The sequence below is a fragment of the Podarcis cretensis genome (assembly GCF_951804945.1).
Source record: "Podarcis cretensis genome assembly, chromosome: 2".
NCBI classification, from domain to species: Eukaryota; Metazoa; Chordata; class Lepidosauria; order Squamata; family Lacertidae; genus Podarcis; species Podarcis cretensis.
Genome location: NC_137171.1, coordinates 44,413,106 through 44,440,290, shown reverse-complemented (window position 1 = coordinate 44,440,290; position 27,185 = coordinate 44,413,106). Strand labels below are relative to the sequence as shown.

The 27,185-nt window shown below is 41.8% G+C and overlaps 1 protein-coding gene across 1 annotated transcript in view; it reads right to left on the bottom strand.

Moving 5' to 3' along the window:
* CACNA1A (calcium voltage-gated channel subunit alpha1 A) overlaps nucleotides 1-27,185 on the bottom strand; it is a 253,604-nt gene that overhangs the window by 36,357 nt on the left and 190,062 nt on the right. The window contains exons 34-39 of the mRNA XM_079966539.1: nucleotides 19,370-19,486; nucleotides 18,682-18,747; nucleotides 17,691-17,806; nucleotides 17,119-17,269; nucleotides 14,429-14,556; nucleotides 11,181-11,277 (exon numbers count right to left, since the gene is read on the bottom strand). Of these exons, the coding sequence (XP_079822665.1) occupies nucleotides 11,181-11,277; nucleotides 14,429-14,556; nucleotides 17,119-17,269; nucleotides 17,691-17,806; nucleotides 18,682-18,747; nucleotides 19,370-19,486 (675 nt within the window). The remainder of the gene's footprint in view (nucleotides 1-11,180; nucleotides 11,278-14,428; nucleotides 14,557-17,118; nucleotides 17,270-17,690; nucleotides 17,807-18,681; nucleotides 18,748-19,369; nucleotides 19,487-27,185) is intronic.

Sequence of the window (27,185 nt, the reverse complement as noted above, 5' to 3'; positions counted from 1 at the left end):
CTGCTACAGCATGGCTGACCTCTAGTAACAATGGATTCATGTGGCTGGGGCCAGCAGCATAGTTACCTCCCATAGGAGCAGTGACCTCTCCCAGGACCTGCAGAACTGTTATGGGTTTGTAAACTACCTTGCTGCTTCCACCCACAGAATTGTCTTCCTTCAAATGTTACCACACTGCAGCTATTCTTATATCACAAACTGTGATATTAGGCCTGGGTGTAGCAGTTGCTTGTGGCTCCCCTCCTCCCCACTCCCATACCACATGCCCTTCTTCCAGAGTCATTCTATATCCACTTCCCCCCTATTGTTTTGCTGCATTCAATTCCCTGAAGCATTTCTTGTTGTGACCCAAAATATCTCAATGCCAACAAAAACAAAAACAAAATGTTATAGAAATATTCATACAGATTTGTATTGTTCATACAAAAATTCACTTATAGTTTGTAGTTTCTGCTTACTGAATTTGAATTTCTGTATGTGTGCATGTGTGTGTGTTTCAATGGCACAGAATTCACAGTGCGCTTATTTGGGGACAGCGTCCTAGCTTTTCCATGCACTGGAGCAAGCATGGATTGCAACAGTAAGGGAGATGAAAGAGCCAAATCATGTTAGCCATAGTGTATGTAGGCCAATGATTATGAAAATGCCAATTCTGTAGGAGAATTGGGTCCCTTGGATTGCTGTCTCATGCAGAATAAACCCTGGGATCTCTGTATGATTAGGGACAGCAACAGTGAATAAGGGATAATGGTGGGGGTGAATGGATACAGGCAGCAATTCTTTACCAGGGCAAATAGGGCACTCAGAAATCCCAATTCTCTTCCCCACAAATACGTAAGGGAACTGCAGAACAAATTTATCTCTCTTTGGTTTTCTGGACAGCTGATGTCATGGTTGAATGAACCAAGGGATGTATGGACAATGGTAGCGAATGGGAAGGACATGGAAGATTTACAGAGGAGTGGGCCATTACAGAGGAGAGAGATTATTATAGTGTATTGCATTGAAAAGATTATTTTTACTCAAAGGGTTTTGTAAAGCTGGGACGTAAAGCACAGATATGGAAATAGCACAGCTAGGAATGAGACCTATGAGTCTTGACACCAAGGCCTCTAGCCTAAAGTTCATTTACCTTGAGCTCCACACACCACATTCCTTCTCCCATCTCTTCATCCTCCTTTCACCAAGTCTATGCTAACCTGGGATTCCTGACACCCAATACAAGCTCCTGCATACAGTCTCCTTTGAAACCAGATGCCTTACCAGGGTCTAAGGCACAGGTAGCTATGTGCATTTCCTTATGTAAAAAGTCAACATGGTACAAACAAAGCTTTCCTATACCCTCCAGATGTTTTTGGGCTACAACTCCCCAAGGCAGCATTGTTAATTGTCAGGGATGATGGGAACCATAGTCCAAAAACATCTGGAGGGTACTAGATTTTATACCCTGCCCTACCTAATTGCTTAGCCTTACATGATGAGCCTAATACTTCCATTAACCACTTTTAACAACTCCATCTGCATCAAGGCTAATTAGATTTTTGCCCCCATTCAGAAACGATTCATCAGTGTGCTGCTCTTCTCCAGCCATAACATGATCATTGCAAATCATCCCATGACAGGAGGCATGGACTGCAGTGCGGACTCACAATGGTTCTGTATCTTCCTGTGACTCTCCACAACTTAGGACTAGATTTCAATATTTCATTGAGAAGTTAGCATAGTGGTGGTTTTTTCAAAACATGGTCACTTGTGCCTCCTGTCTGAAGAATAGCAAAAATGCAAGAGGTATTCTGCGAACGCAGCCTGCACCCTAGCTGCAATACCACCAAGTCTCTTCAAATTCCTCCTAAGGAATTTTATTCTTCTCTGACCAGCATGTACTTAGTTGAGTTGTTGTTTTTCTTATCCTGGGGTTGTCACAATTAACTGAGGCATGAAAGTAGTTAGATACCAAGGATGACTTTCCCTCTAGGTGGGAAAAAGGGCTTAGCTTAGTAGTACAACAAATTGTTTGCAGGTCTTGGATTCAATCTCTGGCATCTCTGGTTGAAGGGTCTCAGGAAACAAAAGCTGGGAAAGCCATTAGCCCAATACCTTGAAGAACCTCTGCCACACATTTGGGCTAGGTAGACTTGATTTACTGCAACTTTGCATATTCTTATAGAATTGTAGAGTTGGAAGAGACCCAAAGGGTAATCTAGTTAAACTCCCTGCAATGCTCCTTTTTGACATTTGTGTGCAGCAAACAGCAGTTACTATGACTGTCACAGCATATTTAATTTGTGTGGAGGGCCTCCCATCTGTATCAGCACCCTAGCAAGTATGGCAATACAGTATAGTTTGTTGGTACTCACAGGCTTTAGGTTTTGAGTGTTCCAGGAGACAGGATATAGGTCAGTGGTGGAGTATATGCTTTGTACATAGAATGTCCCAAGTTCATTCACATGCATATGCAGTTAAAAGGATGAGGAAGCAGATGATGGGGGGAAACTTCTACCTAAGACCTCGAAAAGCCACTTCCAATCAAAGTAAGTGAGCAAACAATACTGGGCTTCAGGTAAGCATATGATATCCAGATTGTTCATAGATATATATTCAACACTGGGCTGACTATTAATGTGTATGTGCCTGACAGGGCAGGATAACATTTTCTTTGTAGCCTTTCAAATCTTCTAGTTGTTAACTGGTGGTTGGGTTTTTTAAAGCACATTTTTTTACCTTTCACCTGCCCTCTTTCCATATCTTCCATATCCACTATCCAATGTATTGCTTCTTCAGTTAGATAGTATTCAAGCCAAATAACTCACGTTTCTCAGACAGCTACTGTTTTAGTAGCATATAGTCATACTCAAAATTATAATAAATGATTGCAGATCTCTGAGAAACTGTAGCCGATTTTGCGTTTTCATTGTCATATTCGTATTCAGCACCTCAAAATCTGTAAGAAATGGCTACTTTTATCTCAGAGGCATGACTTTTGTCAAAAATTGTTATGCAGTGTTATCAGCCTATGAACTCTTCTGCCTCTTTGGCTGCAGGAACTGAGCGAAACGAGATGAAAGGCAATACTGAGAGTGCATTTAAGTATCCAAGAACTCAAGAGCTGTGACAAAAAGATGAGTGGAAAGAGAACACTTGGTTTCCCACCAATGATAGAGGAACAGAATTTGGAATTTCAACAGTAACAATATCAGGTTGCAGTTCTTCTTATAGTAGTCCTATAGGTGCAAACTTTCTTTAAAAGTTTGGACAGGTTTTTTTTTTAATATATATAAAAAGAAGTGTGTATGTTCTAATTTCTTCAAATTCAAAGCAATAATCAATGGCAGGTTAGTACAGCAAAAAATATATATATGGAGATTTGCATTGAAGAGAAAGTCCGTTTGCCCTTCTGGGATGGGCGGCTTTGCAGGCAGGCCCCGAGCCGTTCTCGTGAACCGGCATATGGCAGGCCGGATTGCTCTCTGCTGCCAAATTGACCAATGGCAGCAGGGCCTTGTGGGTGTTCCCCTGGGCATGGGAACAACTGCCCATTGGTGGCACTTGACCCTGCACTCAGTGCCAAGATAAATAGGCAGCCTGCCAGGGCATTTGGCCTCTTCTTCCTTTTAATCAAACTGTAGGAAGATTGAGGTCCTGATTTTCTGTTCAAATATAGGCTGGCAAAGTAGTCTGGTGGTGCAAAGCAGTGACCTGATAATTTATTTTCCTGCGGAGCAACTACCATGGAGATTCTTCACTTGTTTAAGCCAGCTAATTGACAAGTGACTGGCAAATACATTTTCCAACAGCTTTCATATGAAGATTTAATTGTCTGACCCACATTGTAGATGTGCTGATATCAACATAAGACAAAATCAAACTAGAAAGCATTTGTGAAACCTCCATGTGTGGGGTAAAAATATTAGCATCAGTTTTTGAACCAATTATTAAGAACTGGGGTAGTTGTTAAGAACCAGTATGAATGTGACAAAGCAATGCCTGCAGCAATTCAGATTCACTTTTAGCTCAAATCTCAGAAACAGTCATGGTTCAATGAAAGCCAACATACAATTCCTTATGGAGTTGCTGGCAGACTTGCACCCTTTTGGAGATTACACAGAGGCACTGGTTTATAAATCAGGGTCTTCTCATGGAGCCTATTCACACGCCCATAATTAACAAAGCAAGACAATTTATACTAAAAGTGGGTGTGAATCTTGAATTACATGGAAATCACATGCTAATGGCTTCTGCCACTCAAAAAGTGACAGAAAAAATCAGTGTGAAAGGTACATACCTGCATTATCTTTGTTCCTGTTACAATGGATGAACTTAATTAGCTGAAAATCTATGATCTCCATATTTATCATGTTCAGCACATTTTTGCTTTTTAATAATGTCAAAGATGTTCAGGATTCTGTGTGTCATTGGCACAGCAGTCACTCCAACTTGTGGAAGAAGATATTTGTGTTTACAGACAACATATCCTCCCTGCATCTGTGCAGAATGAGAGCATTCTCCATGTTGGCATCCATCAGTCTTGCAAGTCAATGCAGCGCATATCCAGGGGTGAAGTCAAACTCTGCATTAGCAGCACTGAAGTGACATCCCTGGGGCGCAAGCCTGGGCAGTGTGTATGGATGAATGACAAATTGTTTGTGTGAAGAGTGTTTCTCCAACTTCATGTAGGCAGACATCCTACACATCTCTACTACACTGAAACTTTAGAGTTATATTATATTATAATGTGATGAATGAACTGCACGAATGAACTGCTTGGCTCACTTTTAAGAAACCTGAACTTTAAAGACAAACCTAAAGTCACTGGACAGATGAGAGCCTAACATCATATCCAAATTTTGCCTGTCCTGCAAAAATCAGACAGATTTTTGTGCATGAAACATAGCTGAATATATAGCTGAAGTGAACACTTCATTGTAAGATGAACTCAATAATTTTTAGTCCTTGATTCTGTATTTGATCATATTGTTTTTAAATGTAATTATAATTTTTTGTGACTTTGCAATTGTCATAACTTTTGACACAGCTTATAAAATCTAATAAAATTTTGGTTAACATTTCTTGTTCTAGATGGTTCTACGTACTAGAAGGCTGAGAAGAATGAGAAGATCAAATTGATTTTGGTGTCTTCCTTGATTCATCAGGATGGAACGATCCTTGTTGAAATGTCCAGCTCACAAAGTTTTTATTTGGTTCAATATGCAGACCTGGCTTTGGAATTTTGTATCTCTGACAGAACAGTTTGATTTCAATGATCATCTTTATGCAAACGACATTCAAGTTTATCATTCTGTTTCTGCCTTTTTGCTTTTTCTGCTTGGAACACCCAGAGACAACTTAAAAAACACTATATAGAATTTGTTGTCTTGTCCTGTAAACCTTCTGTTTCTTCATCTGACAAATAATATACTTGTCATTCTTCCTAATTTTATTGTCTCGAGTTTTATTTTTTACTGTCCTCTTTCATTCTCAAATATCCTGTTTCTAATTCAGGCAGGTGTTACATTTTAACCTCACCAAAATTTACACCTGTCTCTCAGCTGATGCTTTAACTTCTCAGCAACACTCTTCACAGCCTTATCCATCCTTATTTAACTTCTTTATATGTCATAATGCTCTGGATAATCATCTTATTTTGTTTTAAGTCACAGATAGCCTCGGCTATGTCTTGTCTTTGATTCTTCTCATTTGCTTCCTCCAATGAATGGAATTCTCTTTCTCCTCTTGCCCATTACATCTCTCTCTGCTTCTCAAAAAAATCACATCCTCCTCAAGACTACTGTAGTAGTCACAGTAGTATCAAAACATCAGAGTGATTATTGTTACTTCTTCAAGTTTAGTCCGCATGCAATATTCTCCATCAGACTTACTGCTTTAAAAGTAATTTTTCATTTATACATATTGTCTCTATTAAGCATGTTCAGCTCATAAGATACAGTCAAACTGGCTGAGAAATTCATGTTTTCTCACTGAGTAAGATTATGACCATTCCAAAAGAAGAATAACACCCTTCCCCTGCTCCTAAACCCAAATTAAAACATATCACAAAAAGGACCTACCAAGAGGTTGAAAGAGCTGTCATGTTTACTTCAGTAGCAAGATGCACTTCTCTTATGGCTTCCACTTTGGTAACCTAAAAGCGCTGGAACCATGTGGGAGGGGTAGAATTACATGTGAAGAACCACACAAGCACCAGAGATAGGAAAGGTGTGGTGGCACTTGCATAGCTGTGCAAATCACCCCTCCCACAAGGTTCTTCCATTGGCAGAGCAATGTGAGCAAACTGACCTCATCTCTCTCAGCACTCTGATCATTTCTCGTATGTTTCAGTACGACGACTGGTCTGATATTATAGTCTGAAGGAAGTATTAGTTGCTGGCTGCCATCAGGATACAGTAGTATAATCTTTCATCTGAAAAACCTATTTCAGTTACTGCCTCCTACTCACCATGGTCTTTTCAAACATTCATCTTTACTTACTGCTCTTGCTTGGGTGGATTTGAGTACCCTCTCCCCAAATCTTCCTACATTTCTCATCCTATAGTGGCATGTTCACTGCACAGTTTCTGTGGCATCAGACTGCACTGAAACTTTTACTACAGAGTCTATCCCCATTGATAAAACTGGCAGAGTTTTGTATCTTCCCCCTTCTCCCCACACTAAACTTGCAGAATCCAAGGACCCTTTCAAGTGAGAGTGAGCTTTTCAATACCTGTGCCATAAACCAGCAATAGAAACCCAATGGTTCAGAAGGGTGAAAGAGAGATCACACACATAACATAGAAAATGTGAGAGGGGAAGCTCTGGGTATGAGTGGTAGACTTAGGGAAGAAAAGGAGAAAGAAGATGTAGCTTGATGATCAGCTGCTGAGATGCATAAAAGGTTTAGGGTTAGAATATGAAGTTATGGAGGAGCAGAAGGGAAAAGCTTCTGATAGGTTAGAACTGCATTGACAGAGAAGGAGGCATGGAGCAGCAGAGAGAAGGGGGCAGAGAAAAAGGTTAGTTGCTGTTAATTCGTCTCTGGTTAAGAGTAGTGAACTACTTCCCCTTAGGTTGTGTTCTTTTGTAGGAAGTTACACCGTTATGGAGGCAGAAGCACTGAAAAGGCATGGGTGTCTGTTTTAAGTTATGCAAAGAGATCAAAAGAGCCATTAGAACAACTACAAGAACTTCCCCACCTCCCTTATTCTTTTATGGGCAGCCGGAAGGGCATGAGAGAGCAATCCCAACTGCAGAATGAACTGCAACCCCTAGGCAAGTTGGTTGATGGAGCCCAAGACTTGAGTCTAACTTTTACCCAGAAGTAGCTCTACCTGGGCATGTGTTCTGTTGCTAGCCTGTACATGTGTAAGAGGTAATGAGTATAGTCCTGCACTTCTAGGCTCTTGTTAACTGGCAGCTGAAGGTGAATACTGTCTGTCTTGCCCAAAAGTCTGAACTAGTAAACTGGTGCTTAAACCATAATAAAACTCTGTGAAGACCGCATAATACAAGCCCAATTCTACCAGTTTCAATTCATTTCCAGACAGATGGTTTTTCAAGTGCCAAGCACACTAACACCTGCAAGTCATGTGCCATGTGTTCTAATCCGGACAATGATTCCCACAAGCTCAAATGGTAGGTTGGTGACCGAGTAGGCTTAACATGGGTAGCATACCCTAGTGTACTGAAAAAGGACCATCATTCAAAATCCTATTTTTCATTATTCAGTAAAAGGGGCATCAATCAAAATCCTATTTTTCATTATTCAGTATTGTTTCCTAAATTTATGCTTCAGTACTAAATTGCATTATCAGCTGCTGCCATATGAATGCAGCACCAAGTGGCCATGCCTATGCCATAGTTAAGGAGAGTGGTGTAGATCAAAAGTGATCTCTAGGATACATACAACAGAAAAACTTCAATTATGAAAAAAACGCATAGCAAGTGAGAACTCTAATTGCATAATGGTTAAATACTGAATTAAATGCTCAGAACGAGCTTTATAAATCATTATCAGCACCAAACTAGATGTGATGTTATTTATTTTATTTATTATTTATTAATTAAATTTATACCCAGCCCTTCCTTTCAAAGAAGCCCAAGGCAGTGAACCACAAGGGATAAAATAATAAAACCATCTTTAAAACAATTCAAGTACAGATGCAGACTGGTAAAAATCTCATCTTAAAAGGCCTGATGAAAGAGGAAGATCTTCGTTAGGTGCACCTATCTACTATTTAAGGAAAGGGAATTGCAAATGGTAGGGCCCAATTCTGACATTGTACAGGATGGACCTTCTGAGGAGGCCCTCACCTGCAAAGCACAATGATTGACTAGGTATCTAAGGTGTAAGACAATCCTTTGGGTATCCTGGTCCCAGGCTGTATAGGTCTTTATACAGCAAAACCAGCACCACGAATTTAGCCTGGTAGCTAAGCACCAGATTTTGCAACAGCTGCAGCTTCTGGACCAACCCCAAAGGCAAGTACACTGAAGTAAGTAATCCAGCCTGGCGGTCAGGATATTCTGATCCAGAAATGGCTGTAGCTGTCTTACCAGCTGAAGCTGGTAGAAGGCATTCCTAGCCACTGAGGTCATCTGGGCCTCTAATGATAAAGATGGATCCAGGAGTATCCCCAGGCTACAAACCTGCTTTTTGGGGGGTGGGGTGGGAATATGACCCTATCCAAAACAGGCAAATGACCAATTATCTGGACTTGGGAAACACTCACTACAGCACCTTTGCCTTGCTAGGATTCAGAGCTGGTTTACTGGCTCTTATCCAGCCCCTAGTCCAAGTACCAATCTATAGCTTGCACAGTTCTCTCCTGATGTTACAGAGCAGAGCTGGGTAGCATCAGCATACTGAGGCCACCTCACCCCAAATCTCCTAATGACCACTTGTCATTAGGTGCAGAACAGGCTCCACAATGCCTGGGAGGACACTCAGGAGCAACTATGAACCTATATCCTTGGGAGGGGTGGCAAAGAGGACCATGGGGTAAATTGCATTGTCCTCGCCTTCCTTGGTGACCTATCACTTTTCCATGGCTTTATCTCCCTCACTGAAACTGAAGGTGACTTTGTCTTATCATTGCATAGGCTCTTATCATGTGCAGGAAACCACACATGCATTCTGGTCCCTTCACACTATCCAATGTCTCCAGGATGCAGGGGGGTGGGGATAGATGGGGGCACTGCTTTTGTCCTAGGGACTCACAGTGCTATTCTTCTTAAAAAGAGGTGCCAGAACTCACCACGAACACCTCCCCTGTTCTATCAGAAAGGCAATGGAGCCCAAAAGAGAGGTGCCAGAACTGGAAAAAAAGCCCTGGGAACTCCCAATGGAGCTCCTTAAGGGATGATACCATTTGCTGCACAAATGTTCCTGGGCTTTTATGTTTCTTGACACAGACAGAAACTGATGTAAGAGCTTACAAGACTGAGCCAGAACCCCTCGGGTTCAGGCACAGGTCCCTGTCCTTACAGCACTTACCAGGAACCTCAGCTGTCTAAGAGACAACAAAACAGGAGAACAAGCAAGGCACCAAGAAGCTCAGGTACTCACTCCCAGCAAATATTTTCTCCAGTCAACCAATGCTGCAGCTGTAAATTCACTTATTTAACTCTGATATACTTGGTTGGTTTGCTTGGTTTTTTAAAAAAGCATAAATAGCAGTATGGAGGGCCCCCAAGTTGGTTTAGGATTGCAGACTGGGGAAGGGGGCAATGGGGCAATGGGATGGGGGGATTCTAATCTGGACCATAGCAGGGGCAAAGGCTTAAAGTGCCCCTCATGGTTTTGATCCAGCTCCTCCCTCTGCGTTAGCTGCTTATATTTTTTGAAGCGAGCATAACAGAGAAAATGCATGAATAAAGTCACATCAACTTTGACCCTCAGTCAGTGTTCACTTGACAGAGGAACAAATTGTGAGGACAGTGGCTTTCTTACTATCTTGTTTACATTTAATTTCCTGCTGTTTTGAAATATTGTGAAATTTATCTGGAATTTATCCAGATAATCTAAACCCAGGTACAAGGAAATTAACTCATCCCTGCAAATTACCTCATCCCTGAGAACCAGGGCATGGAGTCTGAATAACGTGCTTCTGCCCTTATGCTACCCCACATTTCACATTACTTACAGGAGGTTGATCAGGAATTCCTGGGAGAGCTCTGTTCATACCGTGAAAGACACCAGGGGATTTTGGGTCCTGGATACTGCTGAATATGTGAGGTGCATTCAAGAAAGTTGGGAACCACAGAAACTTCATCTCATTGGGGGGATTTTGTCTGAAATGGATGAGTGTGGGCAAACTTCTAGTTATATGCTACATTGTTCACCTGCATATATGGGCAGTTCAAGTGCATCATATGCTTTCAACTAATGGGTATAACATTAATTTTCTCTGCAGTGTTCCCTATATTGACACCAAAAAGCTCATCAACAGTCATATGTACCTACCCCTGCAATGTGGTTAACTGGATTTTAACAGAGATTCAGGAGCTCCACTACAGCGTCAAAGGGAAAGATTGCCCAGGTAGAGGAAAACTGGCACAGGGCCATGCATTTTACTTATTTAGAAAACATTTCAATCCAATGGCATCAGTTCTTTCTGGAGAGTGCAGGTAATGGTGACTAATATCATTTTGACCCCCCGCACTAGAAGCGGACACACTGGCCTGATCAAAAGTACTCATAGTGCCATTAAATGTGTTTTGGATCTTTGGTCTCTCTTCCCCTTCCGGCTTTGTTCTTCCCAGTTCATTTGGGGTATCTGTATTGGCTGGATAGTTTCAGAGCAATCACAGCTGTTTAAATTGTTTGGGCGGGGGGGGGGGCGGCGGCGGCAAAGGGAATGGGAGGTGAAACATTTTAAAAGCAATGTCTCTTCTGCTAGATGCAGGAGGACAGGGTGGTGGCACTTTGATGGAGGATTTTGAGTAGGATCATGCACCTTTGAGTTGTTTCTTACCCACCCAACATTTATTGGCCATAATGGAGTCTCTGAAACATGAAACGCTAACGGTACTGAACGGACACACTGTTACTGCTCAAGAAATTGTATTGAGAAGGGGGAAGAAATGTACAAAAATTATAGCTTTTGCATTTTTGTTGTTGAAAAAAAATAATTAAAAATGAAGCTAACTTGAAATATGCCTTGTTTATTTCTTAAAAATTATTCTACCTTATAAGCAACACGGGCAGGGCATTTCTTCCCTAGCCCCAGGGGTGGAGACATGTGTCTCAGCATCTCATACATGTCCATGAAAGTCATCCGGCCCCTGGGAGCAAAAAATTAAAAATAAAAACAACCAAAAAATAATAATAATAATTAAAAAAGGAAAAAATACACAGAAAAATAGAAAAGAGAGAGAGATGCAAAGAAGAGAAAAATATTGGAAATCAATTGGAAAAGAAAAAAATGGAAGATAAAAATGTAAAGATTACTGTGCTGCTTGTCAGCCAAGAGTTCAAATATGCTTGATCTTCATGGACGACTGGGAGTAGAAAGATGGCTCCTCAAACTGGCTGTGATCCAGCAAAATGCTTAAGTGCAAGCTCCATACTTTCAGAGCTAGCGTTCCCATTGCAAAAGGGACAGGTTTAACTTAAGCATGTGCCTCCATCTAGTTTACTCGGCCTCAGGTTATAAATGCAGACCACAATCCTCCATGGGCTTATAGGGCCAAGGAGTGCAAAGTCAGGTCCTCTTAGTAATGAAGATCCACAGAAAGAAGGAGAGAAAGAGAAAGACAGATTGAGATGAGAAAGCCCCTCTTTGCCAATGTGGGAGGAGGGCAGAGTGCAGGAAGAGAAGGTGGAGGGAAAGGGGGGTGGAAAGAAGTGGGGAGGGGAGGGGGGGGAAATGGCAGAGGTGTCAATGGAGTCTCTGTCCTCCCCAAATGAAGTATTAATGTGCAGAGAGTGGTGGAGGTGAGTAGAGAGAGAGAGACTCATAGAACCCTCCAGGCCTAGCTCCAGCTAACAGCAAGCAGAGATGGTTCAAGGTAACCGGTATGCTCCATGCGTTACTGGTCTGGGTGGCAGCATCATTTCACGCATTCTGTTGGCTAATTACATTAAATTACTCTTGAAAGTGCAATATATATAGATAGGTATGTGTACAGATATATATAGATATATATATATGAAATATATATATTAAAGAAATCATAAGCAACATTCATTCCGTTGATGCTAGCAGGTTTTAGTGTAAGTCAAACCTTGCAAGCAACCCTATGAGGGCATTTCTTGCCTAAGCCCAGGGGGGGAGATATTACACGTAATAAACTGTACATATCCTTATAATGAATTCGGCCACTGCAAGAAGAATACACGGGGGTTAGTGCAGACGCTACAGGGCAAGAGAAACACATACACTGTCATGAACACACAGAACATAGCAGGACTGCCGGCTAGAGACCTTCAGTCCAGCCATACCACCCCCCACAGGGCTTATGGAGAAACTGTACATTCCCATAGGTGGCAGCAGGGGGAAAGGGGCTTCTCAGAGCTGTGCAGCCCAGGTTTTGCTGCAGCTCTATTGGGTTCTCCATCAGTACTGGGAAAGAAGATGAGCCAGTACCATTTTCATTAATATATAGGGTGACAGGAAGATAGGGGAATGACACACAACTATGCAGCATGGTGAGATTTATCAAAGATCATGTGTCAAGTGTGAGCTGAGGTCCCAACTTGGGTATGTCTTCCATTAGGGATTGCTGCCTTTCTGTAACTCACAATGGACGCTTTAAAACCAGTCATTGTGCCATGGACTCTAGGAGCCCTGGGCTTCCCATTCCAACATTTTTCTTCCTTATTAATAAATGCATAGAAACCAGTGCTCAGGCGGGGGCAGACCTGGTTTTCCTGCCCCTGCATGGCACAGGCTCCCTGATGAACACTCCCTCAGCTGGGCTTGGCAGGTTTTGCCAGTTAGGGCTGGCAGCGTAAACAAACACATTAAACCTGGACACAACGGGCATTCATTCTCAACAGGGCACAGGGGTGACAAACGATACCAAGAGAACGCTGGGTGGACCTTCTGTTAGGTGCCAATTATCACAACTCTGCTCACTGTGCCTGCTTGCAGCAGCAGAGTGCTTGGCCTCCTCCCCAGCACACCAGAATGGTAGGCCAGGCCCTAGCAGGCACACACATACACATGCTCTCTCTCTCTGTCTCACATACATACACAAACATACATACAAACAAACACCTCTCTACAGGCCAACATTTGAGAAGTGTGTCATTTATAACTAACAGAGCTATTGAGCACATTTCTTTGATGGCTGAACAATACGTAACACTGGTAGGTTCTGTGACGGCTTCCATGTCAGTACCACAATAACCCTTTTTTAGCTCACATACTACTAACGTGACACAAAACATGAAGCATAGCTGCTACCATCAGGGGCTTCACTGAGATAACTGTCTGGCTCAATAAATAAATAAAAATTAAAAATTGTCCAGTAGCACCTTAGAGTCCAACTAAGTTTGTTCTGGGTGTAAGCTTTCGTGTGCATGCACACTTCTTCAGATACACATGTCTGGCTCAAGTGACACTAGTGATGTTACTCAGTTTTCCTACAGTAGGGGCTACATAGCCCACTAGGTAGAATAGGGAAATGGCAACAGGTATCCCTGGGCACAAGGGGCAATACATCATGCCCTTTTGAACATATGGGATAATGTAAGGGTGTGTGTGTGTGTGGAGTTGACAGAGTCCAGCTGCAAAAACCTAAAATTAAAAGAGGAAATGTTAATCAGAGATAAACCCCCCATATCTGCTTCTTGCAATCTCTTGTTCCTAGTGAGACCCACAGAAATTAGCCAACAGGAATGGGAATGGCAGAGTGGCAGTGGCCACAGATCCACACTGACTGGAACTCAGCTAAGGTGGGTGACTCACAATGGAGCTGCATGCAAACAGGGGCAGTGGCTCCAGTCTCTGCCTCAGATTAGGCTTCTGCCTTTCTCTCACATCATTACAGATAAGGACTGTATCTACCAATATGACATCATATCTTCGCTCTGTTAGAGTAGAACAAGCATAAGACTATTTTTCTTTTGTAGTCCTAAATATTGTTTCCCTTCCTGAGATGAACAAAAACACAGGAGTCGATGCTCCTACCAGCCAATGCACTTCTTTGTGTGAAAGTAATGTAGAGAGCATAGGAGTCTTAGCTTTCACACTGCTAAATCTCTTTCCTAATAGAGTTGGAATCAGCAGGACCCAGGAATCTTAAGCTGTAGCCTCCCTGCCCAGCTTCTAAGGCCTAATTCTTCTCCATCCCCTGCCCCTGTTTTCCTTACTAAGGAGAGTTTTCCCCAAGCATGGATCAATTTGATCCACTTTCCCAAGCTTTTGCTTGGTGTGGGGCAATGGCTGTGAGTACAGTATTGGGAACGGCCAGGTAGGCATGTCCTTACCAGGCAGCAGGATCATACTCAGCCCACACACGCACATACTCGTCCAGATGGTGGGGCCCCAAAATGGAAGAATCACGCGTCAGATACTCAAAGTTGTCCATGATAACAGCCACAAAAAGGTTCAACATCTGCAATATCAAGAAGGTACACAGATGGATACAGACATGTTAAGTAACTGGTGAAATGTTCAATAATGCTGAGAATTATCATCTTGCTGCAAACCAAGGCTTAGGCCCAGAGTCTATGTGACCTCAAGTAACTAGAGAGAGGGACCAACATGGTAAATGGTGGCACACCCCTTCGCTTCTCCCCCTGCCCCACATTGCATATTAGCAATGGTAACACGAACAAACTTATATATGCAGATATGCAGGCACAAAAGTAACATTTTAAAACTTGGAATGAGCATACCTGTGAGTAGAACAATACAGCTTACCATTTACCTGCTGACATTCTCTCTTACACATACATACAATTTGCCACAAAGCAAAGGCTGCTGCCTACCTCAAGCTACCTCCTGTGGTTGCAACCACCACTGCCACACTAGATCATGCTTGGGAGCTGCAGGTCCTTCTTGCAGCTACCAAATAGCCTGTTCTCATTTGAGAAACGAAGCTGCAATTCACTCAAAAGCTGTCCTTCCCTGACTCTAGAGTGCAAATGGCAGAAAATCATATACTAACAGCTAACTGAATTCTCTGAATATTGGCTTATGAAGCCAAAACGGTATAATCCGCATACAAGCAGGTGTGACAGAAAACCCAAGGTTTGCAGAAGGACAAAAAAGCTTCTTTTTTTAAACCATAATTTCCCATTTTTGTGTTCCCAGGCCTGCAACAACCACCAGCTAGCATTCCTGAGCAAGCATAGCCCTCAGTGTGTGTTGCAGAGGAATCAACAGTTCAATGAGGACTAAGCTTGCTCAGTAGCCATGGAATGTTGCCTGATGGTGGGAGGAAAAACAACATGGAAAATCAGAAGGGAGGGGAAATTGAATGGAGTATCCTCAAAGAGCTCTTGGCTAGCTGACTAAAATCCTGAACTGGAAGACTCCATACTGCAAGTACTACTTGTTACTGGTACTACTTGTTAGCTACAAAATGCAGCAGCTCTTCATTCGAGTGGAGATACCACACTGGGTTTTATTGCTTCAGAGCTTCAGGTATCCTCTCCCACTAGTACCACTAATTGGTGAGAGAACAGATGTTGACCAATGTTGGAGCCATTGCCCAAGCTCCTCCCTTCACCAATCAGGACTGACCAACCATAGAGGCAAACTAAGCAACTGCCTAGAGTGCCTATATTCCTGGGAGACAGATAAAGATACTTGAGTGTTCCTGCTGGAATTGCTCAGTATCTACAGCAGTAAAAAAAACTTTAAAACCACTAAAAACAGCTCTTTTTACAAATGCAGAGAGAAGGGGGAATATAAGTAAATTTTATGATCTGATTCAAGATACTGAACAAACAACCAGTAATTTTATGAAAAAAAATGGAAAGCATATGGGTATGAAATAAATACATATAAATGGAAATAAATATGAGCTCATAGTCTTCAAAGGTTATCAGCTGATTTAAAGTAAAATTATTATAAAAATCAGTATTAATGGGACTGTGCCCCTTATGTTGAATTTGATATAGAATACTAATGAGGACAAACTGTTGGAGATGTGGGGAAAGAAAAGCAGACTTTATACATATTTTTGGTGTGTGTCCTATTATTCAATCTGTTTTGAAAACAATCCTTAATACTACTATGGATTATCTTATGCCTCATTATCTTAGGACTGTATTTTTAGGATTTTTAAAACATTTAATTTCATAAAATGACTTGGAGGTGGTAGTTAATTTATTAACAGCCACAAAAATAACAATTGCCAAGTATTGGAAAAGTGGAATACACCATCTTTATTAGAGTGGCTAGAGAAGGTATGGTCTATCATAACAATGACTTAACTTATTTTAACAGAACACATGTAAACCAATCAAACAAAATCATGGAAAAATGGGCAATGTTCATTATGTTCTAGAATTATAAATAACAGGGCAATGTATATATGATGCTTTCAACTGATTGCACTTTTACAAGATATGTCAATAAAAATACTAATAATTAAAAAAATCAAACTCTCACATGGTACAAGACTATGTGGGGAGAAGTGTATTGTTCATCAACAGGGATTGTACAGGTACCAGCTAATAAAAGTATATGATAGTTGCACAACCACAGAAGTGCTCACTGGAGGGAAAGTTGCATTCTCCATGTGATTAATATTTGAATGCTAGAAAAAAGCGATCTTCCTCTGGCAAAACACCCAAATGTCTATAATGCTATTAGGAATGCCTTCTCTGATTGACACTTATGTCACTTAAAAATATGTGCGTGCCAATCTAACACACTAAAAGCACACAATACCTATTTACCCACCTTCCCCATTCATCCCCTTTGCTTATTCTGTTACTGTACGGTTGATAATAATGAAAAACATTCTCTCTAAAAACAAACAGCCCTGTAACTCCAGCATCATGTTGCGGAAAGATGTCCTAATCCCCACAACAAGTGTTTACTACTGCATAATGAAACTGTCATCTTAGAAAGGTGGTCTGCTGGCATCCTGGTTCTATCAAACTGTGTATCACACAGTCCTATGCCCCCCCCCCCCCGCTCCCCTTTATGAATTTTGACTCACCAGGAAAGAGCACAAGAAGATGAAGGAAACAAAATAGAGGTATGCAAATTCATTGCCACACTCTTTGCCTTTGAGGTCTGCTTTCTCATCACAGAGCTTTCCACTCAGACAGGAGAGCATGATCTCATGCCAAGCCTCACCTGTGGCACTTCTAAGAAAGCGAGAAGAGAAAAAGACAGTGAGCATTGGGGATCCATCACAGCTGGGATGGCAGCGTCTCCATCTCAATAAAGGTCCATAACAACCAATAAAGGTCCATATGTTTTGGGGTCTCACAAGAGAACTGCAGCTACCTTCAGAACACATGGGTGGTAGTTACAGAAAAATCCCTTGACTGTGATGTAGAAGCTTGTTAATACAGGGATTTTTCATTTAGCCTGTTGATTCAGTCGCTTTTTGGATGAGCAAAAGAAGTATTGTATAGTGCAGTCTCTGATCCTTTAATGAAATACTCAGTTTGTTTTAGGTACAGCTACTGCCCTGCATCTAGGAGACTGTACATCTTTTGCATTGGGTAGGGCCTTGGCTAGATGAAGTGGGCTTCCTGTGCATGAATAAGGTCTGGGCCTCACCTAAAGAGAAGCATTAGGGCTTGAAAGAATGTGCGGAAATTGTTGTGCTCGGTGATGGCAGGTTTCTCATCTTCGGACATATCTTCATCAATCTCAATGCTAATGTTACCAAAGACCTGAGAAGACAAACAAATAAAAACAAAATGAAGAAAAAGCCTTGAAATACAAAAGACCCAAAAAGAAAACTTCAGGAAAGAGTAGGTTTCCAAACATTGCTATCTAGTGGTGGTAGAGCCATTGCTTGTAGCAATGGATGTAAGTCACCTATCAGCGAGGCTAGGTGGGGCTCATTTTCATGTTTGGAGAAGAAATGAAAAGGTAATCTGTTACTGACCACAGCCTACGTGGACTAGGGACAACAAAAGGCCAGAACAGGCTGCCAGCAGTTGAAACCAACCCCAGGCAGTTTACTGTGGTTACAAGGACAGACTGAATGTAAGGTATCCCAGCAAAAAACAACTTGCAGAATTCTTCCAGTACCAGTCACCTTAAATAGTCCTGCAGCAAAGTGGGTGCTTCAGGATGAATACTTAAAGGGGATGTGCCTCATTCTCTGACATCAAATCTCTTCTGATAGCAGGAGTGGGACAGTGCAGTTGTACACTAAGCTTTTATAAGGCAAGGTAAGGCAATACTACAGGGACAACACTCATCCTAACCTGGAATGCTGTTATAACAATGAGGATGAAAGGCACCAAGCTGTCTGTCTTCAGCTTGTACTAGGGTTTATTGTACAAGCAGGAAGACCTCAGGCATGTTGCAAGGGTGAGGTAGATGTTCTTGACATTGACACTACAATGTGCTAGAGTGCTCCATAAGTTAAGTCTTCTGCAGTTTGGAGGCAGTTCCCAACTAGGCTGGTCCTCACTTTACAAGTTCAAAGGCTCCAGCACAAAAACAGCAGTATGTTATTGTACCTAAGCTAAGCACTAGAGGCATTGCAGCATTCATGGTGAAACCCAGAATGGGATAGTAGCTTACTGGCACTTACCTGCATTCCAATAATCGCATAAATGAAGAAGAGCATTGCAATCAGCAGACACACATACGGAAGGGCCTAGTGAGGGAAGAACATGAGCATACATTATTATTTTTTGAAAGTTTCACATTTTGTGTGTGTGTACCACACTTGTTTTACTGGGAATATGGCTCCCTTCTTCTTACAAACTGATTGCTGTCACTGAATCAATGAAAGAGATTGCTTGTAGGCCAATCTTCCCCATCCTGCTGCCCTACAACTACCATCAGCCTCAGTCAGTATGGTTAATGGTCAGGAATGAAGGAGGATGGGGGTCAACTGGAGGGCACCATGTTGACGAAGGCTGTTGTAGACTCTATCACTCCTTCCTCCAATCCCTGCCACATCCCATCCTGACTACAGAAATATTGCAGTGATTACTTACCCATGCAAAAGGGTGAGTTAATGGAAAGCTACTCATGAAACATGATTCAACTTCAACAACATGAAAGAAAGTATTCATGATTCAAAGCGCATGATAAGAGGTGGTGAATGAATGGAGAAATAAACAGGTAGATGGATGAGGTTGGATGTCTCTAGCTATAATCTGCTAAACTTTCTGCACTCCTACTACTTCCCTCCCTTTCTCTCTCAACCACCCACAACTTCAAATCTCAAGGAATCCAAGTTAGTAGCTCAATCCTAAAGCCCTTTTTATTACCTTAAAGGACTGGACAAAGGTCCAGAGCAGGATGCGGATGGTGTAGCCTTGTCGAAGTAGCTTAATGAGACGGGCAGCTCGAAACAGCCTAAGAAAACTCAGGTTGATGAAGTTGTTCTGGGGAGATGAAGGGAAAGTGGCATTAGCTGGATCAGGGTGGGGATGTGGTGACCACAGACTCAGGGGGTTGGTAAGAAAACAAATGCAAACCAACTCTGCAGTGGTTAGTAAGGATCACTGAATAGCAAAGAAAGGGAGAGGGATCACACACATGAAGAAAATTAGCATGATAATAAGGCCACCCCTCTACTTGGAAAATCATCCATTTGGAAAATCAGTGATAATTCATTAGCACATGATTACATTTTTTTTTTAAATATACCCACAACCAAATGCACTGATATTTTTTGACACAAGCAGGCAGAACATTATTGTGTGGCCTCACATCACACATGTTCTGTGCACACAAATCTGGAGAGAGGAGAAAGCAAGACAAGTGCCAGTGAGGAAGAGGAGAGCTGAGAAATGTCTGGAGACTTGCTATCATATCATTCTCGATGGAAAATGCATCTGTTCTGTGCACTCAACAGGTGTTGGGCCACACCCCAAGCTCTGAAGGAAGAGCTTAGTTCAACAAATTTGTAGCTAAAAGAAGGATTTGTGATTCTGGCGAGATAGGAAAAACATTCTCCTGTTGGGTTCACCAAGATGCATTTTTATCTGTCTCCTTCAGAGGAAATGGCATATAAGCTTCTGGGATAAAATGAATACATTGAAGTGTGACAATGTACTTCTTAGTTGCAAAGTGTTCTATGGCCAGACACCCACAGCCCCTGAGGGCGAAAGATGCCCAAGGTTTCTGAGGGTTAGGATATCACCTGAGTTTGGACAATAGAATATTGATGTATGTGTTTGTGTATCTCTAGTAACTACCACTGAGACCTTCAGACACTTTCTAAAAAAGAGTTTCAGTAAAGGTTGGAAGAAGGGCCTAGCACAGAAAAAGATAAACTTAGATACAAAATGCCAACTTATATTTAACTCATGTAAGAAACACATGAGCTTTATCCCTGGGCAAAAGCCCTTGAACAGGAACCTGTATTTTAGCCCCAGTATGAACGGTTAAGTGATTTAGTAATCTATGCACCACGGACCTTTCCTGGGTTTCGATATTGAACTCAATGGAACCACACTTTGATCTCACTGGAACCAGAATTGCATGTTCAAGTAATGAGAACACTGTAAAGGGACAACCTGGCCAGCTCTAACGGTTCCAAAGAGAATTACCATGTGGCTTCACCATAGTACACTAAACAGTGCAAGTGATCTGGCGGATTGAGTGTGTAGGGATACCTATGCAACATACATCACAGGAATGAATGTAGTTGCACCAACATCTCCCTCAAGACTCATGAAAGTACCTGTGCTACAGCGCCCCTCATACACAAACTCCAAAGAAAACTGCACGAAAAAGACTCAGGCAATACACATGCCAAAAGATTGGTGTGACCACTCAACATGTACCGGCTTGCTACATGCCTTGCTCTATAATTATAAAACAAAGACTGAGGAATTGCCATGCAGCTACACAGTGGACATTATAAGTGTGTGATAACACAGTGGACATACAGTGTGGTTCTTGCAGCCAAATATATCCATGTACTGTAATAGGATTTATTTTCTCTTCCAAAAAGAAACCTAATTGCTGCATCTTCACTCTTTATATGCATGTGTTTGCATGTGTGTTCCCAGAAGCTATAAGCCCATCCTTCTCCAACCCTCCAAAAAGGCTGTTCCTCTAATTGGGATTTCAGTGGACATGCATGGTGGCAGTAGTGGAGGTGGCTCTGTGACACATACAATGGGGTGAAACCAGTTTGTTAAAACTGCCATGCTCAGATCATGCAGGACAAACAAAGAATGGTATTCATGCAGAGGGAAAGAGAGACAGGCAGGGGACTCACACCCATTTCCAGTTGGAAATATATGCCCACACAGACCATTAGGAATGGTGCCACACACCATTCTCTCTTTCCTATTAACCACCTGTATTCCAAAGTTCACTTCCTACATTACTTTTTAAGCCTATTCTAAGGTCAATATCTTAAGTGGACAATCTTTCAGCCAAAATATTTAGCTCTTTTGTTTAAACCAATATATATATTTCAGCTCTGCCCCTTGCCTTTTGAATCTTATTCCAGGACACAATGATGCAGTGAAAGTAAACTATTTAACCGGTGGAAACCTGTGTCAGACTAGATCTAGAAACACGCCCCCCCACCCCGGTTCCACTGTCTCAAGGCTTCTAAACCTCTCTTGCCTGCCCATTTCCTTTCAGACAAAATCCACAGTCCTAGCTCAGCTTTCTTCTTGTATCCTACTTTCTTCAGTTCCATTCCATGTCTCCACCTACAAATTTTATTGCATTTTTTCAGTCCACTCTACTTTGCCCCACACTTTTTATTCATCCTGTCTCTTTTGGCTAACAGCCCTAGCACTCTCCTGCCCCAAACATACACCATACACCTGCCTCTTGATCTTACAAATTGTAGAATTTCTTCACTGCCGCCTCCTCCTTTTCTTTTTTGCCTCAACTCCCGTTGCTGCTTTTTCCTAGCTCACCTACCCTTCCTTCAGATTCCCTGCTTTCAGTCCATTTCCTACTCTGTACCATTCATTCTGCCTCCCTTCTTCTGAATACTTTATCACTAAGCTTCACTACAGGCCAAGATTTCTTCAGTCAAACTGTCAATTTACCCTCCCTCAGAAAAGCTGGACTTTAAGTAGCAATGTCCTTTCAGCAACTGAATATTTAGATCACTGTACCAAGTCAGCCAACCAGTATAGGAGGCATCACTGCTTCAAGCTATGCATTGTGTCTGTGATGTGTGTCTGTTTCAATTTGATTTATATTTATTATATATATGTCTGTTTCATTTTGAAGAAGTTTTCTCAACAGATTCCTCTTGAGATTTTGTTAAATATGTGAAATGGACGCACATGCAATCTTTCAAAATTAATGTCTACCCTAATCTTAAGAGGAGTATTGGTGTGTGTTAGAAAAGTAAGACTGAAAGTGGCCCAGAGAAATAAAATTAAGGATTTCTCTTTGACTCACCCTCCACAACTGACTCTCAGGAAAAGGGATGTTAATATCCCTCCCAATACTCCTAAATGGGCTTGGGCTAATTTCCATAGTTATAATGATATCTTACTTCTTCTAAGGAATTGTTCTACTTCAACTGACCAAAGCAGAGGTTGTCTGTGCATGGCTGAAAGTGTATGGAGAATCTTAATATCACTGAGAGGACCTTAGGGTCAGTTCATGTGTGAGGAAATGTGTTTGCGTGTGTTGTGTTTAGGTGGTAAGTGGATACCCAGCTAAAGTTGTATGCATTAAGGGAAGGTTAAATGTGAAAAGTTTTGAGTGAATGGGCATGCCTATGCACGCAGAATGAAGCTGGGGGTGCAGGGCTTTTCTGGTACTTGTTCAGATAGCTATTGACAAGTGGGATTTTTAGGTCTTCTATTTGACTGCACACACACTGCAAAAACTATGTGCTTGGAGGTGATGCCAGATGATATGCAAAGTATCTGCAGTATTTCAACTGTGGTGGATGCTCCAAACTGTCATCAGGTATTGTATGTCATCAAGGAAGGCACTTGCACGTTGAATTCCCATCCCAAGTTTTCCCCCAGACAGGAACTGGCACTGGCTCTGGGTCAGAACCCAGCAACTTGCAGATACAGCTTTCTGTCTACCACCATATCCTTTTAGAAAGCCTATCCATACTGATGCAAGACTTAGATTAAATGCAATCATCTCTTCAGAGATTGGCATCACCGAGGCTGCAGTATTACTATACCATATCCCTCAATCAATCAATGTTTATTATGGCAAACAGCCAGCATATATATCACATCCCTGCTATGGGGTTACTGGAAGTCATATGTGAATCTGAATAAAATAAGTGACACAATATGGGGTAAGTGGGGGGACTAAAAGCAGAAGCTGCCCAGTAAACTGCAGGCATCTTTGGCTCAAAAGATCATGCAATGCGCCAAGAAGATGCTTTTGATTAATGTAAGGCACTTAGGCTTGAGAAAGTAATCAAACCAACCGGATCCTAGATGCAAACATTGAGATGGAGAGGATCAGAGAAGGTCAGGGAAGGGTGGGTGTTTTAATACCGCAAGTTGAGTTCCAACCAGCAAACGGAGAAATGCAGAAGGCAGTGATTTCATTTTTGGTGATGGGAGAGGGATCAGGGCAGGGAAGTTCAGAAATATTCATTAGCATGGACACACAGACCAGTTCATGGATGGACAGATGGATTTTTCATAGTGCATTTTGATTGGATGACATTTTCAGAGGGTGTTGCGCCAAAATAGAACAATATAAAGAGACAGCATGGAAAGAAGACAAAAGACAAAGTCATTATATATCATACATAGCCCTGGGGAAGGAGACCCCTAGCCCACCCTTCTCCCACACTCACCCCTTTCATCTGTCTTTCTGGAATTTAGGGAATCCATGACTTTAGCATTCTGATCTTCCTAACCAAAATATCTACACGTTTGGCTTTACCTACAGGCTTCCAGCATAAACAAAACTTTTGTTGACCCACCCATATTATTCTGGGAGGTAAGTGAGAGAGGGAAACTGAGGCACATATTGGAACAGGGACTTCCATGAGTCAGTGCTATTAATGAAAGTTACTTACCAACACAGTTCTTCAAAACCCATCTGTGAGGTCACTTCTCTGAGTCTGAGCACTATGTGTCCTTAGACTACCACCTTCTAAAATGTGAAACTTGTTGGAGTGACCTAATTTCCCCATCTTTCAGTATGGTAAGTACTCAAAGAAATGCTATATGAACAAAGTTGCATAATACGAAGTTGCAATGTTCAAAGAGTTTGGGCATTCAAAGCAAACAGTACAATTACAGGAAGGCCCCTTGTAATTCAAGCTACTTGTAGGTAACTTTCACTTGCTTTTAGAGCAGCCATACAAATGGCCATCCATACTGGAAATGTGTGGAAGCCTAACTACTTGGAAAAGATCACCCATATACAAATAAGTGGCAGAACAAATGTACACCACAGCTGTAGTAAAAGAGATGACCTAGCAACCACAGGGTTGAAATACCTACTGTGTTCTAAGCAGAACGTATGGCTTCATTTTAAATCTCCTTTGGATGGTGGGAATTTAGATTGGGAAACCCACTTCCCATACAGGCCTTTCCCATATGGGACTGCTAGTCTAATTAGAAAAAGAAACACAACAGAAGCCTAAACCATGGAAGATCCTGATCATGAATCTCCTACATCAGGTCTAGTTTGGCCCCAAGATAAAAGACTGAAAAAAGGCATAATAACCCAAAATGGTATTGGTGGTTGTACAACTTGCGCTAAAGAAAGAGATCCATTCAGAATGTGGAGCACAATGAGGAGTTCATACCTATTTATACTGGAAGTTTTGCATTGTCTCTGGAAGGTCTCAGATTTTATCTCCTAACTGAAGTTCTGCCCTTGGATGGTGGTGGGAGATTTCCTGCACCTCTAGATGCCATTTTATTGTGCATTTATGATTTGTGCTCATGATTATGCTGGGGCAGCTACTCTGCTTTTGATACTGTTCACGCTTACAAAAAAATTGGGGCAGACATATTGCTTCGTTTCCAGTCTATCCATGTCCTGTAGTGTCTTGCCAAAATCCTGTAACTTTTTATACCACAGCTGTTCAGGGGGTAGGATGTTGGTCCCATTTTTGTTGTGTTATAGTGCAAGAGTGCCCCTCCAGAAAACACTGGGAAAGAATCGTAGAATAACTTAAAAAAACAGAAGATGTGCGGCTGGTACAATATAAATCCACCACTAATGCACTATTAAAGCATCAATGACATGTTGCAGAACACATATGAAACCCCCCACCCACAGCAGTCTGGGGGGTTCCTGAGCATATTTAGTGGCCACAGAACATTAACAGACTATTGGAGGGTAGGAACCGAGGCTGCGATGGAACCAAGTGGTTAGCGTCCTGAGCAACAACACTCCACATTGCAACATTTTGCTTTGACAAGACACTTTGAAGGCCAGCACTAGCTTTTGCAATCCTCATTTGAAGTGTTCTCAGTACATAGCTAAACTGCTCAGTGTTTCCTGTGTAATGCCATTCTTTTGTCAAAGTAAATTTAAACAGAAATGAATCACTATGCCATATTGAGAAATCTAGAAGAATGGGTGTTCTTTAAACACCCTCATCACCTGTGAGGAAATGTGCATAAGTAATACATATGTTCCCTTGGTACACATACAGTGCACACACATGGGCATTTTGGAATAGTTTGCCATGCATGCATATTCTCTGGGAAAGACCTTTCCTGATAATTTTAGTAGTTCACATGTTTCATGTTCTAGCCAAAGGCCATGACAGAATAATTTTAGTAAGAAAGAGTTTGCTGTGCTGTGTACTTCCCAAGACCAAGGATAAAGAAAATTATCACCATCAAAGCGTTCTGGACAAAACTGACAGAAGGATTTTGCAGTTACTGTAGGCAATTGGAAACAAGTCTCTCCATGCCTGGTTGTGCCATAAAACTTATGGAAGCCTTTCCAAGGTTAATGCCTCAGTTTCCCTGGTCTATTCCTGCTGGAAGCACATTAGCCTTTGAATGGGTGGGTTGTTCTGCCAATTCCCTGAATTTGTCATGGCTCTGTATCATTTCAGGATGTTCATTCAGATATCTTCCCCTGCTCCACATCTCACTGTGGGCTAAGCTACTTATGACATGGGAGATCCGTGATCAAATCTCCCTAAGCTCTTTTACTTTTCTTCAAAGCTACTTAAAGGGACTGTTATTTTGACTAGGGAAACAGCATAAGGAAGCAACATTGGAGGAGATAAATTCTCTCTATGCTGTTTCCTTGAGTGAAATTACCTCTCAGCTGGTTTTAGCCCAGCTGAGGCAAAAATACAAGTACAATATGGACTTTCCCCAGTAGCTTAGAGGGAGAGACCTTTGTTTGAATGGGGAAACTTCACGGTGGTAGGAAGGACTCACATGGAATTGATCCTTCAGTATGGCAGCACTGAGAGCCAGTGTAGTGAAGTGATTGGAGCAGCCTTTCTCAACCTCGGGTTCCCAGGTGTTGTTGGGCTACAACTTCCATCATTCCTAGCCAGCATGGTCAGGGATGGTGGGAGTTGTAATTTAAGAACATCTGGGAACCCAAGGTTAAGAAGGGCTGGGTCAGTGTTGGACCAGGACCTGGGAGAACAGGGTTCAAATCTTCACTCACCCATGAATCTCACTGGGTGACCCTGGGTCAGTTGCTGCCTCTTAACCTAATCTACGTCACAGGATTGTTGAAGGGCATTAAATGAGGAAGGGAAAAATCATGTATGCCAATTTGAGCTCCTTGGAGAAAAAGGTGGGATAGAAATGCAATAAATAAACAACTTTCTTCCCATGAACATTAGGCAGGCACCTTTGTTGTATATTTTTCTCTGCCTGCTAATAGCCTGTAATTTTAACATGCAGCTTTCGCATGTAATTTTATTAAAATGGTTGATTTTATCTATATTTTGATAAAAAAGTCAACTTGTTTGCTTTTATTGGCTTTTTAAAATGATTTTTTTTGTAAGCTGCTTAGTGATTTTCTGCCAAGTGAATAATACATACATTTTGATAACTACATAAAGGTAAAATAGAAATCCCCCCCCATCTCAAATTAGAAACCCTCCCCACTCTCAGATGCAGCTTTGAAGAAAAAAGAGAGAAGATATTGGGAGATCTGGTCATGGGGCTTCCA